The sequence below is a fragment of the Typopeltis vanoorti genome, chromosome 1 (genome assembly GCF_054136105.1).
Source record: "Typopeltis vanoorti isolate ZY-2024b chromosome 1, IOZ_Tvanoo_1.0, whole genome shotgun sequence".
Taxonomy (NCBI): Eukaryota; Metazoa; Arthropoda; class Arachnida; order Uropygi; family Thelyphonidae; genus Typopeltis; species Typopeltis vanoorti.
In genome coordinates this window covers 172,957,015-172,973,502 of record NC_143549.1, presented here as the reverse complement: position 1 = coordinate 172,973,502, position 16,488 = coordinate 172,957,015, and the positions used below count along the sequence as shown (strand labels likewise).

Genomic DNA, 16,488 nt, shown 5'->3' with positions numbered 1-16,488 from the left:
CAACTAAATATCTCAGTCTATCAACCTGCATGTCATATCATACAGTTTTAAAGCCACCTGCCACTTTTTGCTGCTTGTATCTAAATCTTTCAGGTAAATAAGCTCCTTCAGCAAACAATTTCATCTCCCTTGTTAATGATACCACTTAGAATCATAAATAAGAAGAAGTATTCATTTATTGGTGTATAACCAGTCCTACCAGTGCTTTCCCTCATCTGTGACTTCTCCACACATGCTGCTGTCTGCTGACTCTTATCCTTTGTCCTGCTGTATATGGTACCTCCCCCCATCAGGGGCTCAACTCCTCCCTATGTATTTCAGACTGTTCCATTGCTACATTGACCATCCCCCATACATACATTCATTTCTGTTCTCAGAATCCACTCTCCTTACACTGTGTCACCTGGTTAACCCAGTTTCTCTGTGAAACTTGCATTCCTGTTCTCAATAGTGTCATCTATTCCACTCTTTTGACAATTTACATCATCTCCAACTTCCACTGATACCTTGTTTGCATCACTGATTAAAAAAATTCCCTCCAGTAGCAGCCTTTCCAGATGACTCCAAAACCATTCAGATGCAGTCCATCACTCTTATACAGTTCCATTCATTCCTTAATCTCATGCCACATATTCACAAACCACACTTCTTTCTCTTCACGCATTTCTGCTAACATTAATTACATTCAAGATCTTTGCTCTCTGTTACAACTCATCATGACAATACTTGGGCAACATACAAACTACTCTTGCTACCACATTGTTGTTTTTCACTCTACTCAATAATATCTAGATATATATATCTCCACATTCTCCTTATGCCCAATCCAATCATTCATTCTATCCACAACTGCTAACTCCACTGCAGTTACTTCACATATCCAGTGTCTCAGCCACCTTGTTCATCCTCCCTCCTGGAAATCAAACCTTGTGCACCCACTCATCTGCCATACCTTATATAATAGAATCTCCACATGATGCAATTTCTTGAATTATTTGCTATTTCTTTTTCTAAACTATCTTTCATTGTATTCTTTGATTTGTATCTATCATACATTTAATTTCATTTTGTACATGCCTCATCTCATTTTTCATCTTAATCATTTTTATTTTTTAATTTTTGCATTCCATCAATCATTTCCATTATTGCACCATCAGTTCAGGCTGAATTCTGCTTCCATGTTTATGCTCTCTGTTCCTTTTTCAATCATGAATGTAAGACTGAGAACATCCTTGTTCTCAGTCTTACACCCATGACTGCCTTTTGCTTTACATCTTGCATTCTTCGCCTCCCCTTGTATTACTTAGCAACTGTATAAATTCCATTTACTCACTTTCCTGTGACTCTTACTCCTTGTAAGCTCTGTCCTCATAGGTGAATAATTACTCCACTGTAGTCACTGAGCTAATTTGCCAATGCATTCCATTCACATCCCTGGTAACCCCACCCCTCGGACTGCAGAAGTAGCAACTGACTATATACTACATCCTGTTGGTCTCCATCTCACACAAAGAACTGAAGTGCACTTTCCTTTGTACATCCCTGTTCTCCTACTGCTTTCCTTTCTTTTTTTTCACTTCACTTCTTCTGATTCTCATAGAAAGGCTTATGCGTTGGTTATACATGGGATTCCTAAATAACTTAAGGAATTCACAACGTATACTGGAATATAAATTAAAATAAACTTTAATATATACTTCCTATATTTCGGTAAAGTCACATTGCCATCGTCATGTGAACATAAGATTAAGACACTAAAATAGCAAATGAGGTCAAAGTCGAAGTGAGAAAACTACCATTTTTCCTAAACTCCTGATGGTGCCCCCTAGCAGGCTATATTAGGTATTCTTGGCCGTTGGGATGAAGTTCTCAAGATGTACGTCTCCCAAATTTGGGGCATCTCATGCATCCAGATTTGTTGAGGTTTGGCATGTTTCTTAGGGCTGAGACTGATTCTATGAATAGTCTTTCAAATTTATACTTGCTGTGATCTATTACTGTGGCTTTCTTCCACCGTATTCTGTGGCATATATCCAGAGCATGATCTGTAAGTCCCGAGTGGCTGTACTGGTGAAATCAGATGTAGTCCTTTGTATTCCGAAATTCTGATATTCACTATCCTGCCTGTTTGGCCATTTTCATTTCATTTTGTACATGCCTCATCTCATTTCTCATCTTAATCATTTTTATTTTTCAATTTTTGCATTCCATCAATCATTCCCATTATTGCACCATCAGTTCAGGCTGAATTCTGCTTCCACATTTATGCTCTCTGTTCCTTTTTCAATCATGGGTGTAAGCCATAGGCGCTTTAAGAAGGTCACTTCTTGGCCTGTGGAAGTTACTAACAAATTAAAACCTTTCAATTCTAGACCCCATCCCCGTATATATGGGCTCCCAAAAATACATAAACAAAGTGTGCTATTATGTCCCATAGTGGATTGCATTGATCCCCCCCCACGTAAATTAGCCAAACATTTAGCTAAAGCACTCGCACACACTATACTGGCAACACACCATCACACATAAAAAACTTATCTCACATCAAAGCCAGTGTAGAAAACCTTATACTCCAACATACTGACATAATGGTCAGTTCTGACGTCTCCTCTTTATTCACAAATGTCCCACTCAAGGAAACCTTAGAGCTCATCCAAGCCAAATTTTCCCCCGATATCTCAGCCTTATTCCAGTTCACAATGAACTCAGGCTATTTCATTTGGAAGGGAAAATTCTACAAACAGATAGAGGGAACAGCCATGGGTTCACCACTCTCCCAACCTTTGGCCAACTTCTTTATGGAGACTTTTGAAGAGAAAGCCTTAAACTCCGCTCTGCAAAAACCTACCATATGGCTTCGCTATGTTGATGATGTGTTCACTATTTGGCCACATGGCTCTGATACACTCCTCTCCTTCTTAATGCATTTAAACAACCAACACCCCAGAATCATGTTCATCCTGTAAAAAGAGGAAATTCAAACAACATCCTCCCTTTCCTAGACACACTAGTCACCCGCCAGCCTGATGGAACCTTGGTTTTCTCAGTTTATAGACAACTCACCCATACAGGCAGGTACATCCACCAACAATTCCCCCCCCCTCACAACAATATTTAGTTATTAAGACACTATACAACAGGGCTAAACTAATCTGTTCAAATGACAATGCCCTAACCACTGAACTAAATTGCATCCTTAACACTTTCTCAGCCAATGGCTACAACCTCCAAAAAATCTAAAAAATACTAAAACCAGTAAACCACAGCCCCCTCCCCTCCTTCACAAAAAAGATTACTCTAAATCCATCACCATTCCCTACATCCGGGGCATCTCAGAAAAAATTACCAAAATCCTGAATAAACCAAGACCAACCACTTCCCCTAGAGCTACCTGGTGTATACTAGGTCTCTTGCAGCTGTAAGCTGTCCTACTTTGGCCAAACAGGCAGGACAGCAAATATCAGAATTTCGGAACACAAGTACTACATCCAATTTCACCAGTACAGCCACTTGGGGCTTACAGATCATGCTCTGGATACACACCACAGAATACAGTGGAAGAAAGCTACAGTAATACACTGCAGCAGGTATAAATTTGAAACACTATTCATAGAATTAGTCTCAGCCCTAAGAAACATGCCAAACCTCAACAAATTTGGATGCATGAGACTGCCCCAAATTTGGGAGACATACATCTTGAGAACTTCAACCCAACGGCCAAGAATACATAATATAGCCTGCTAGGGGATACCATCAGGACTTTAGGAAAAACAGTAGTTTCCTCACTTCGACCTCATTTGCTGTTTTAGTGCCTATGTGCTTAATCTTATGTTCCCATGAAGGTGTCAATGTGACGTTGCCGAAATATAGGAAGTATATATTAAAGTTTATTTTAATTTATATTCCAGTATACATTGTGAATTCCTTAAGTTATTTAGTAATTCACTTCTTCTGCTATCATTAACAAATTCCATTGCAACTTCCTGTTCCATCTGTCCTCTCTCTGAAAATACTATACCCATTGCATTTTATAATTCTATCAACCTCAAACAACCAATTTCTTCTTCTTCTTATGGTGCTATCGTCTATCAAATGTCAGTGACTATCTTGGCCAACAAACTGCGTTCTTGCATTAATCTGAGCAGTTGTATGCTGCTCTTTGCTGTCCACATCCTGATGTTGTCAAACCAAGATATTCTTTTTCTTCCTCTAGTTCCTTTGCCATCAGTTCTTCCTACCAAAATAGTTTGTATTTGCCGTAAAAGTTAGTATTTGCCGTTTCTCATGATGTGGCCAAAATATGATGTTTTTCATTTCTTGATTGTTCGCATGAGATTTTTGGCTTTGCCAATGGATTTTAAGACATCTTCATTGGTAATTTTGTCTGTCCATGCTATCTTTAGCATTCTTCAATATAGCCACATCTCAAAGGCTTCAATTTTATTGATGGTTGTTGCTTTCAATGTCCATGTTTTAACTCCATAGTGTTTCAACTTCATAGAGCAGAATGGAACAGACGTAACATTTCAGCATTCGGCATCTGACTTCTATGTTTAGATTTTTATTGTAGACTAATGTTCTCATTTTCATGAAGGACTGCCGTACAACTTCAATCCTTGTCTTTATATTTATTTTAGGATCCCACCTTTCATTAAGCTAGCAACCAAGATACCTTGACACTTGATCGATATTTTTCCCATTGAGTGTCAGTTTCATTGAGGAGGTTGGATGTTTGCTGATAACCATGTATTTCATCTTATTGATGTTTATATTTATTCCCATTCTTTGGCTTTCTATGTATACTCTGTCAATGAGTTTTTGGAGATCATTGATGTTATCTGTAATTAGCATGGTGTCATCTGCATATCATAGGTTGTTAACAATCTTTCCATTTATTGTGATTCCCTCTGGTCATTCTTCTAATGCCTTTTTAAAGATTACCTCTGAGTATACAGTGATACCTCGGCTAACGAAGATAATTCGTTCCGGAATCACATTTGTTAGCCGAAACGTAATTACACATAGGTTTCTATGGATGCTGCCTACTATTTAAAGATAAGTTGTGTAAAATAGTAAAAAGCACACTATAAAAGGGCAAAAACTCACCAAAGGCTGAGATGAACAGCTACCCAATTATATGAAGGAGAATGGAAAGTAGAATGAACAACTGACAATCTTTACACTATTACATACACTTTATTAAACTGAAAATATGTACACAACGTTTTTTCTATTCTTCTTCCAAAATTTCAAAGTTTATTCAAGGTAAATCTCCTCTTCTTCAGTAGCTGGCCTCTGTCTCTTTGCTAAAGGAGAAGTCAAAAATCTGTCCAAAGTTGATTGAACTTATCTTTTTTTCGGAATGTTTTTAAAGTGATTCAGACACTTGTCTTCAACCAAGGCACAAAGTCTGTTCATTTCAGCTTTGTTGGGATGCCACTTTATAGCTAAAGACTGAAACTCTTCCTGGTAGTGCAGCATTTTTTTAATGTCACCTGTTGGCATTCTTTCCTTTTTATTGCTGTCCTCCTCCTCTGATGAGCACTCTTTATCTTCCATGTCTCTTTCCTGATTCAGTTGCTTTTTAAACTCTTCAAGATCTTCTGTTGTCAGATATTTTGAGTGTTCTTCAACTAATTCCTCTACATCTTCTTCATTTACCTCCAAATGTAATGCTTTGTCCAAGAGGAGACTATCTTAGCTACAATGTCAGCATTTTCAGCAGCAAGTTCCCCAGCAAGCATACAGCAACGAATTTAACATTTTTTAAATTTATTCTGGATACTTACTTGTATATGTACCAATTGCGAAGTTCTGATAACATCTAATATGTGTAATTAATTGTTTCTAGTCTTTTTTGTATATAATGTTTGTTAGCACCCCTGAGTTTTTACTTTTATTAAACTTGTTATTTACCTGTAAACATGTCATCTCAATACTGGAAGCTTTCCACAGAATTGTTAAACCACAGAAACTTACATTTTCATATAAAATGAATGTATTTTATGAAGAATAATAGTTTAAAATTTGGGATACATATCTGATAGAATAGATTAATAATAATAAAATAATTACAAATATTTAAGCATAATACCTGAGAACTTGTTGTAAGAAGTTTCAAAAGGCATTTTTCATGTTGTTGAATTTTAGTTTGTAACAAAGAAAATTCTTTCTTTAGCAATGACTTGTAGGTCTTGACATATTCAACGAAACACCTTGAAGTAGCATAATTATAGCAACTTTCATCAGAATGATATAATTCACTGACTTCGACAACTGACAGATGAACCCAGGACATAAACTTCACTGCTGATTCTTTGAATTCTTTCTTAAAAAAGAAAAAAATACTTTCCTGATCACAAGAAAATAAATCTTACAATAAAAATAACATTAACAAACATTGGAAGTTCTTTCACTTGGTTACACTATAAATTAAAGATACCAAGAAAGAGGTGATACTAAGTCCTTATAAGGACTGGCTTAAAAGGGCGAAGCAAGAATGCTTTTCATCTTCCCCATTATCTGTAGAGGACAGTGTAGAGGGTAAGGTGTTATTGAGCTATTAAAGCTCTTATCATGACAAGAGGGTAATAGCAATAGCCAAGCCTCAGTTAGAACCTCATTGCCTACAGCAATGCCATTCATTACCCTCCAAGGGTTTCACAGTCAATTTCTTCCAACCCTCCCACTTCAGGTGATACTAAGGTTGAAGTAATGCAGAAGTCTTATTTTCATATACGAGTAGCCAAAAGGTGTCACACCTCATTATTAAAACAATCTGGATTAGAGGTAGTTGTTGGAAGTTTTCCCCACTTGTTTAAACTATAAATTAAAGATTCCAAGAAATTATATACTTGGTTTAATCCGTTATCCAAGTGTAGTCTGCACAGTTAGCCTAGTGGCTATGCACTTCACAACCATATGCCTGGGGAAGGAGTGTCCTAGGTTCAATTCCCATCGATGACATGAAGAGTTTAAGTATCTTCCTCAGCCATAGCCAAGTTAGTCGGTCTTGGGCGTGGACAGTAGGGTTTTTCCCCCAGTTTATCTGAGGGTTTTCATCCCACAAGCAGGCAAACTGTCCCCGTGAACACATACAGATACAGTCAGGAATACTTAAGACAATCCCTCCAGCCATAGGTCTGAATTGTCAACTATGCCAGTCCCCCCGTATTTTTATCCTGAGCCTGGATAAAAATACGGGGGGGGATAAAGGTGGTGCCGTACCTCCCTGTAAAAGGGGCTCATGGCCGTTGAATCACCATAAGATATGAATGAATGAATCCAAGTGTAATCAAAATAAAGTTTGTGCCTGAAATATAATCTGGACTGGGGCATTCCCATAATGCATAGCATTATATATACCCATAAGGATGTGTGCTTTGCATTATGGGATTCTAAGGGAAGCGATGTGAAGTCATTAGTTTCTCTGTATGAGTTGCCCCAGTTCTGATTATATTACAGATGAAGAATTTGTTTTGCATACACTTGGATAAAGGATTAAACCCAGTATATCATTTCTTGGAATCTTTAATTTATAGTATAACCAAGTAAAAAAAACTTCCAACAACTACCTCTAATCCAGAGTCTTTTAATAGTAAGGTGTGACACCTTTTGGCTACTAGTATATGAAAATATGATTTTGGCATTACTTCAACTTTTGTATCATGTCTAGGTCTAGCTTCCACTGATGAGACCTCAATAAAGGTCGAAACTGGTCTGGATAGTGACCCTTCCCATAATGCATAGCATGATAGGAGAGAATGAAAAAAATATATATATGAATGAAAAAATAATAGTTGATAGTGTGGAAGGTGTGAGTGACTGTGAAAGTTTAGGAGATGGTTTTGTATGGGAGAGTGAATTTAGATTAAGAGTGACTGACCTGCACAGGGAGATAGATGACCTGAAAGAGGAGGTGGAATGTCTTGTGAATGAGAGCAGAAGTATGAAAGATAAGATTAGGAGAATGGAAGAGATAAATGTAAGGCGATTCAGATTAGGGGAGAGAGAGAGAATTTTGGGAGTATGAATGAGAGGTATGGGGGTGTTAGAAGAGGAGAGAATGGAAACAGTAGAAGAGAGGGAATGAGAGAGAGGTATGGGAATGCTAGCAGACGAGAGGATGGAAACAGTAGGAGAGACGGAATGAGAGAGAGAGAGATATGGAGGTGCTAGAAGAGGAGAGATTGGAAACAGTAGGAGAGATGGAATGAGAGAGAGGTATGGGAATGCTAGAAGAGAGAGAATAGCAGTAGAGGAGAGGGAATGAGAGAGACCTATGGGAATGAAAGAAGAGGAGAGAATGGAAACAATAGGAGAGAGGGAATGGTAAGAGGTATAATGTATGGCGACTCAATGATCCGTGGTGTTCAAGATAGGATGCATGAGGAGTGTTTGCCAGGAGGAACAATAGAAAGGGTGGCTATGGCAATTAAGAGAGATGAAAGGGTGGATGAGATGATTGTGATGGTAGGAACGAATGACTTGAATGGTAATGTAAGTCGGGCAGTTAGAGATATGAGATTTTTGCTCGAGGCTGTACGGAAGAAGACAGAGAGAGGAAAAATAGTGTGCGTGTTGCCTAGGTATGATAACGATGAGCTGAGCAGAAGAGCGGTGATATTGAATGGCATAATAGCGAGAATGTGTGACAAGAAAGGACTGGTATATGTGGATGCTTGGAGTGCGTTTGAGGAAAGAGAGGAATTGTATGCGAGAGACTGCTTACATTTGAATGAGGAAGGACGCAGGCATCTGGAGAGATTGCTGTTCTGAATGAGTGATTGTGTCCCAGGGAGGATGATAGCAGGGGTGGCCTCTTGTAGGAATGGATACTTGCGAGAAGGGAGATGATGTCAGGTAACAGTGAGCCCAGTGGAGTCTAGAAGGGATAATGCTGGGTATAGAAACAATGGCATTTATATGCTTTATACTAATGCCAGGAGTATCCGGAATAAGGGAGAGGAATTGGTGGCACAGATAGCATCAGCCTGGCCAAAATTATTGGGATCAATGAGACGTGGTTGACAGAAGGGGGATGTAATAACAGGAATAGAAGTTGCTGGGTACAGCATTTTTCGACAGGATAGGAGGGGAAAGCATGGTGGTGGGGTACTGCCCATGATAAGTGATGACCTATGTCCTCTAAGAGTGGAGGCTTTGGAAGGAAGTGAGACAAATGATTTTAAGAGCGTATGGTGTGAGGACTTTTATTGTTTAACCTTTATATCAATGACATTGCCAATGGATTGCAAAGGCATATTCAGTTGTTTGCAGATGATGCGAAGCTGGGAAGGATTATTAGTAATAGTGCAGATGTGGTAGCCGTGCAAGAGGATTTGAATAAGCTAGATAGATGGGCAAATGAATGGGGATTTCAGTTTAATGCAGCAAAATGTAAGGTCTTGAGGTTTGGGAAACATTGAGGGGATGCTGCATACTCTATGGGAGGAGTTATACCGGAGGAAGTAGGGGAGACTAGAGATCTGGGGTTGATGATTGATAGAAACCTGAAGTTTAGGGGACATATTGCAAAGGTGGTGAAGGTAACACAGAGGATTGCTGCAATTATGAGAAGGACACTGACCTGCAGAGATAAGAGGGTTATCATTCCGCTGTGATGATAACCCTCTAAGTCTCTGATCAGACCACACTTGGATTATTGTTCTCAGATTTGGTCCCCAGGATTTGAAGGGAATAAATTAACTGTGGAAAGGATACAAAGACGGATGACAAAGATGGTTTCAGGACTGTACTATGTTAGTTATGAGGATTGGCTGAGGGAATGTGAACTGCAGAGTTTGGTGGATAGAAGAAGGAGAGGTGATATGATTGAGACTTTTAAACTGTTGAGAGGTGGTTACAGGGTTGACACTTGGGAGTTCTTTCACTTGGTTGAACAGCGGGAAGGAGTGATGAGAAGAGGCCATCCCTCGAAGTTACGAAAGGAAACTGTGAGCAAGAGGATGAGGAATGGTTTCTTTGCATGGAGGGTGGTTGAACCGTGGAATGCATTGCCTGATGGAGTGGTGAGGGCGAGAATGGTCAATGAGTTTAAGGAGTAGTATGATAGACTTTGTGTTTCTTAGGGGGACCTCCCCTCGATGAGTCTTGACAGACTTTATGTTCTTAGGAAGGACCTCCCACAATGAGTCTTTTGACTCCATGGAGGCCTGAATAATAATAATAATAATTATACATATCCATAAGAATATGTGCTTTGCTTTATGCGATACTAAGGCAAGTGATGTGAAGTTATTAGCTTCTATGTACGAGTTTCCCCAGTCGTGATTATATTTCAGGCACAAACTTTGTCTTGCTTACACTTGGATAAAGGATTAAACCAGGTATATAATTTCTTCCTATCTTTAATTAACAAATAGATTAAATGACCACTTTATTAGGGACTTATTTTTTATAACTAGCTGGACCTTCTTAGAAGACAAAATGTTAAGGATAACACTAACAAGATAACAGGGAAGCTAAAATGAGATACAAGTTCCCAGACTACAAACAGTGTGTCATGGATGTCAGATGGCAATTCACAACAAAAAGTGAGTCTTATATCATATTGTGTGTGTGTGTGTGTATACACCATAAAAATACTAATGAAATGAGCGATATGATCTTCAGAGTTGCATGCATCACTTATCATCTTTATCTGCTATGTTACAATGGTGATGTTAACAAGGCCAATCAGGCCAAATACATATGTTCCCTATCTTTCTCCACATGTGACAGGATATACAGTATAACAGAAGAGTCACACAACTATGTGTTCTCTACTTATAAATGGAATAGTTAAAAGAATTCAAGGACAAAATAATGAATATAACATTTCTATGAGATTTGCCTTTGTTATGATATATAATTCAAGCATCAAATTATAATCCAGTCTGTGTGTCAGGTTTTGTGGTCCAAGTGTTGGAAAAGTTAGTAAGAAATCAGGATAGAGAATTGGGTTGACAACAATGGTATTTTCTTTGATGGACAGCATGGATTTGCTAAAAGGAGGTCATGTTTTAGTAATCTACTTACTTATTACAATAAGGTAACAGCAGAATTGGATGTGGGAGATGGATACACAGTAACATACTTCGATTTTTCTAAGGCTTTTGATAAATTGCTGCATGATAAGTTGATAGTCAAACTAGAGCAAATGTAGTTGGATATTAGACTAGTACATTGGATTGGGGATTGGCTATCTGATAGGTATCAGCAAGGTTGTGTATGGGGGGAGCAATATCCCAGAAGAGGAATGTCATTGCTGTTTAGGGTCATTGCTTTTAGGGCCATTGCTGTTTAACCTGTATGTAAATGATATTGGGTGGAGATTTGAATGGGGGTGCAGTTATTTGCAGATGATGCAAATTTGGGATGAACTATGAGGGGTAGAGCAGATGTTGTGGCCATATAAGAAGACTTGAATAAACTGAGTGAATAGGCTCGAGAATGGGGATGCCAGTTCAATGTTGCAAAATATAAGGTTTTAAAATTTAGAAAACAAAGATTGGATGTAGAATTTACACTTTGTGGGAATATATTGTTGGAGGCGTACAAAATAAGAGATCTTGGGATAATGGTGGATAAGGATCTAAAATTTAGAGGACATGTTATCAAAATTATGATGATAATATAATGAATTCTGACAATGATGGGAAGGTGAATGACTTGCAGAAGTAAAGATATTCTGGTTGTGTGTATAAGGCCTCTGATGGGTCACATATTGGCTACTATGCCCAGATTTGGTCACTGGGTTATCAAAAGGATGAATAGATGTTGGAGAGGATCCAGAGGCAATTGACCAAAATAGTTTCTAATCTCTGGAATATTGAATATGAAGAAAGGATAAGACAATGCCATTTGCAGAGTCTAGTGGATAGGAGGAAGAGGGGGTTATATGATAGAGACATACAAGTTGATAAAAGGGCTGTTATAGGCCCACTTATCAACTTTCATAGACCTGGAATGCATTGTTTGAAAGCGTGGTGAATGTGTTTAAGGCATGGTATGATGAGCTGTATGTATGACAAATGAAACCTCCTGGATAAGTCTGTGACTCCATATGGTGTTAGGATAATAATAACAATAACAATAATAATAATAATAAAGTTCAATTAATGACCAAGCTTTGACAAAGTTGGGCTATACAACTCTTAAGATAAGCCATTTTTATGGCCAATTTCAACTCTAAACAACTCTGTCTATAGTCAGATCCCATTAATTTATTATTATTATTATTAGGCCACCATAAAGTCAAAAGGTTTATAACAGAAGATCCCTACTGTCTCACACAAAACTCGTTAAACAATGCCTTAAACTCATTCACTGTTTCGGTCATCTACTAAACTCTTAAGCTATGTGTTCCATTCACCAATTCCTCCCCATGAAAAGACTTACTCTGCACTCCCCTGTTCACATCCTCCTTATACAGCTTCTAAGGATGAACTCTTGTTCTATACCTTTTCTCCCTGCACCCTATGAAAAATCTTTTTCACATTAATCTAGTAGCCACATCTTACTAACTTATAAGGGTGGTCTGAAAAGTTCTCGGCCTAACAATGAAAAAACAAATTTATAATTTCAAAATTATTTTTATTTTTCAACATAATCTCCCTTAAGACTAATACATTTATTCCAGCGATGCTCCAGCACCATTATCCCGTTCTCAGTAAGATCTGCAAAATACCCCTCTTATAGCTACAATCACGTCTTGATTCGAAGAAAAACGCTGACCAGTGAGGAAGAGTTTTAGTTTTGGGAAGAGATAGAAGTTAGAGGGAGCCAAATCTGGGGAATAGGTTGGATGTTCCAACAATTCACAGTGCGGATCCCTTAATTTTTTCATTGCTAAAACACCTTTGTGGGCAGGTGCATTGTCCTGATGAAAGATGTTTTTTTCTTCTGCAAACCAGGTTTATTATTATTATTATTATTATGTGATGCCTCCAGGGAGTCCAAAGACTCATCGAGGGAGAGTGTGGTAACACGCTTCCAACCCCTTCCAACTACTAACTGCGCTCAAACTTGCTTAACTTTTTGCATAGGCCATTAGTAGCAGAGGCTCTACCAATCGACCAACCTTTGCTTTTTTCATACGAATTTTTTCATCTAGCCTCGTTAAAAGATCAGAATAATATTCCCCGGTTATTGTTTTACCCTTTTCAACATAATTAATAAACAAAATGCCTTTAGCATCCCAAAACTTTCCTGCTGATGGAACTGACTTTATCTTCTTTGGAGCTGAACAACCAGCTTCTGTCCACTGTTTTTTGACAGCTGTTGGGATTCTGGTGTGTAATGGTGAATCCAAGTCTCATCCATAGTAATAAATCAATGCACAAAATCAGTTTTATTCTTGTTAAAACGCTCCAAGCATTGTTCAGAGATTTTCGTGCGTGTTTTTGATCAGCTGTGAGCAAGCACGGCACTCATATTGCACAAAGCTTTTTCATTTACAATTCTTCATGCAAAACAGATCCTACACGTTCTTTTGAAATGCCTATAGTCTCAGCAATTTCATGCATTTTGACTCGTCGGTCATCCAATACCATATCATGGTATTGGATGACCGACCGACATGACAAGCTTAGGAGTTTGATTGGTTCAGTGCCATGGCATGTACAACTGCAAGGACTAGAAGTTGATAGTGCATGGGAGGTAGTTAAGAAGTGCTTGCATGAAGCAATGGCTGACTGTATACCTAGAGTCCGAATAATAAATCAAGTAGGGGTTAAATGGATGAATAACACCATTAAGCTTGAGTTGCAAAAAAAGAAACAACTATGGAGGGAATTTAAGGAGAAGGGTGACCGGCAGGCACATGAATGGTATAAAGCGCAGGCCAGAAGGGTAACGAGTGTGGTAAGAAAAGGAAAAAAGGATTACGAAAGAACATTGGCCATGCAGGCTAAAGAGAATCCTAAACAGTTTTTTAGATATGTAGCAAGTAAAAGGAAAAATGTTCATGCCAGATTGATTTTAAAGAATGCCGATGGTAGGGAGGTAACTGAATCAGTTCAGATAGTTGAGTTACTGAGTGAGCACTTTGCAAAAGTATATCATCCAGGTGGTGACATTGCAGAAATGAATAAACCAGTAGATTATACGGGAATTGTGGTTAATGAAGTGGAGGTGAGTAGTCTATTGCATAACCTCAATGTCAATACATCTGTGGGATTGGATGGTATACCAGCTCGTGTTGTACGAGAAGCAGCTAAAGAATTGTCAGTACCCTTGACCATATTGTTTAATTTGAGTCTCGGGTCTGGGTTAGTCCCGAGCGGGTGGAAAGAGGGGAAAATAGTTCCACTGCATAAAGGTGGTTCCAAGACTGCTGTTGTAAATTACCGACCGATTAGCATATCAGGAATCATTGTCAAGGTCTTAGAGAAATTAGTCAAGAAAAGAATACAGGATTGGATAGATGAAAATGGGATATTGTATGGGGGACAACATGGTTTTGTGAAGGGTAGATCATGCCTCAGTAACATGCTCACGTTTTATAACACAGTGACGGCTGAACTGGATAGGGGTAATGGGTTTACAGTGATACTACTGGACCTTTCCAAGGCCTTTGATAGGATACCACATGGAACCCTAATTAGTAAACTGGAGCAGATGGGTATAGATATAGGATTGGTGAGATGGATAAGAGGGTGGTTGAAGGAGAAATATCAAAGAGTGGTTTATTCAGGAGTGGAGTCTAAAAGACGTCTTGTGACTAGTGGAGTGCCAAAGGGCTCTGTTCTTGGACCACTGCTTTTCAATTTGTTCATCAATGATATTGGAAAGGATCTGAGAGGAAGTGTTCACTTGTTTGCTGATGATGCAAAGTTGGGTAGAGCAATTGTGAGTGCACAAGATGTCAAAATTTTATAGGATGATTTGGATAGTTTGGAGGACTGGGCTAGGAAAAATGGATGTCAATTTAATGTGGCAAAGTGTAAGGTTATGCACTTTGGGGTGAAAAGAATAACAGCAGTATATCGCATTGGTGGAATCATACTCCAGGAGATTGATGAGGCCAGGGATTTGGGAGTGTTGGTGGATAGGGAGTTGAAGTTTAGGGGGCACATTGCAAAAGTAACTAAAACAGCTCACCAAATCACTTGGCTTCTGAAAAATACTTTAACATGCAGAGACGAACAAGTTGTTGTTCCTCTGTATCGAGCCTTGATAAGACCCCATCTGGACTTCTGTGCCCAGCTATGGGCACCAGGGTTTCTTTGTGATGGGGAGGAAGTGGAGAGGGTCCAGAGACGAGTGACCAAGATGATAGCAGGTCTGTGGAATGAACCTTATGAGAATAGGTTGAAGATTTGTGGGTTGCAGAAATTGGACGATAGGCGAAGGAGGGGTGATATGATTGAGACATTCAAATTACTGAAGGGTTTTTATAAGATTGATCCAGAAGATATTTTTGATAATATGACTAGTGGTGGGAGGACTAGGGGACATGCATGGAAGCAGGGCAAGAGCGTGGTTGACAAGGGTGTTAGAGCTAGGTTCTTTACTTGGAGAGTGGTAAATGAGTGGAATAAGCTTCCAGAGTCTGTTGTGGGTGCTACGACCGTGAATGAGTTCAAGGCAAGGTATCTATCATACCTTGTGTGTGTGTGAATGTTGAATAGTTGTTCTTGACATGATGTTAGGGCCTCCCTCGATGAGTCTGTCGACTCCTTGGAGTTTCCCGGAACAATAATAATAATAATAATAATAATATCATGCACTTGATCAATGATTTCTGGTGTTGTTACACTTTTTGGACGTCCTTCACATGGATCATCTTCAAGGCTGGTACGGCCATGTTTAAACTCAGCAGCCCATTTCTTAATTGTCAAAAATGAAAGAGAAGAGTACCCATAAACTTTTATGAACTTCGAATGAATTTCTTTTGCCGTTAAACCTTCTTTTACAAATAACTTATAGCTGCATAATACTCAATTTTATCCATTTCAAGGGATGCAGACAACACTTTTGCTTCCGACATAAAACAAACTAATGGATAGAAGAATGACTTGGAGTATCACATAGATGCTTAGGACAGATGTACCAGCTTAGAAAAAAAATCTTGCCAATAGTGTTGCCATCTATGGCTGATGCCGAGAACTTTTCAGACCACCCTCATCCATGTCGCAATTGTACCATGTCTCCTATCCATCCAACTCCAGTGGAACTGAATTCCCTCAGTCGTTCTTCATAAGTAACATTCTAGAGATGTGACTTAATCTTAGGTGATCTTCTCTAGATCCTCTCTAATATATATCCTCATTCTCTTTCAAATTAGGTGACCAAACCTTTATAATGCTTTATACAATGGAAACTATCACCTCTCCTATCTATGAGACTCTGCAATGGAATTTCCTCGGTCTCTCTTTATACCTATCTTTCTAGAGATGTGACATAATCTTAGGTGTTCTTCTTTTGATGCCCTGTAATATATCCTCATCCTCCTTTAAAATTAGGTGACCAATCTTTACAATG

The 16,488-nt window shown here is 38.7% G+C and overlaps 1 protein-coding gene across 1 annotated transcript in view; it reads right to left on the bottom strand.

Annotated features, from left to right (window-relative positions):
- Positions 1 to 16,488, bottom strand: part of Dhc93AB (Dynein heavy chain at 93AB) — a 1,274,973-nt gene that overhangs the window by 311,626 nt on the left and 946,859 nt on the right. The window contains exon 43 of the mRNA XM_090403805.1: positions 6,095 to 6,328. Coding sequence (XP_090259931.1) covers positions 6,095 to 6,328 — 234 coding nt within the window. The remainder of the gene's footprint in view (positions 1 to 6,094; positions 6,329 to 16,488) is intronic.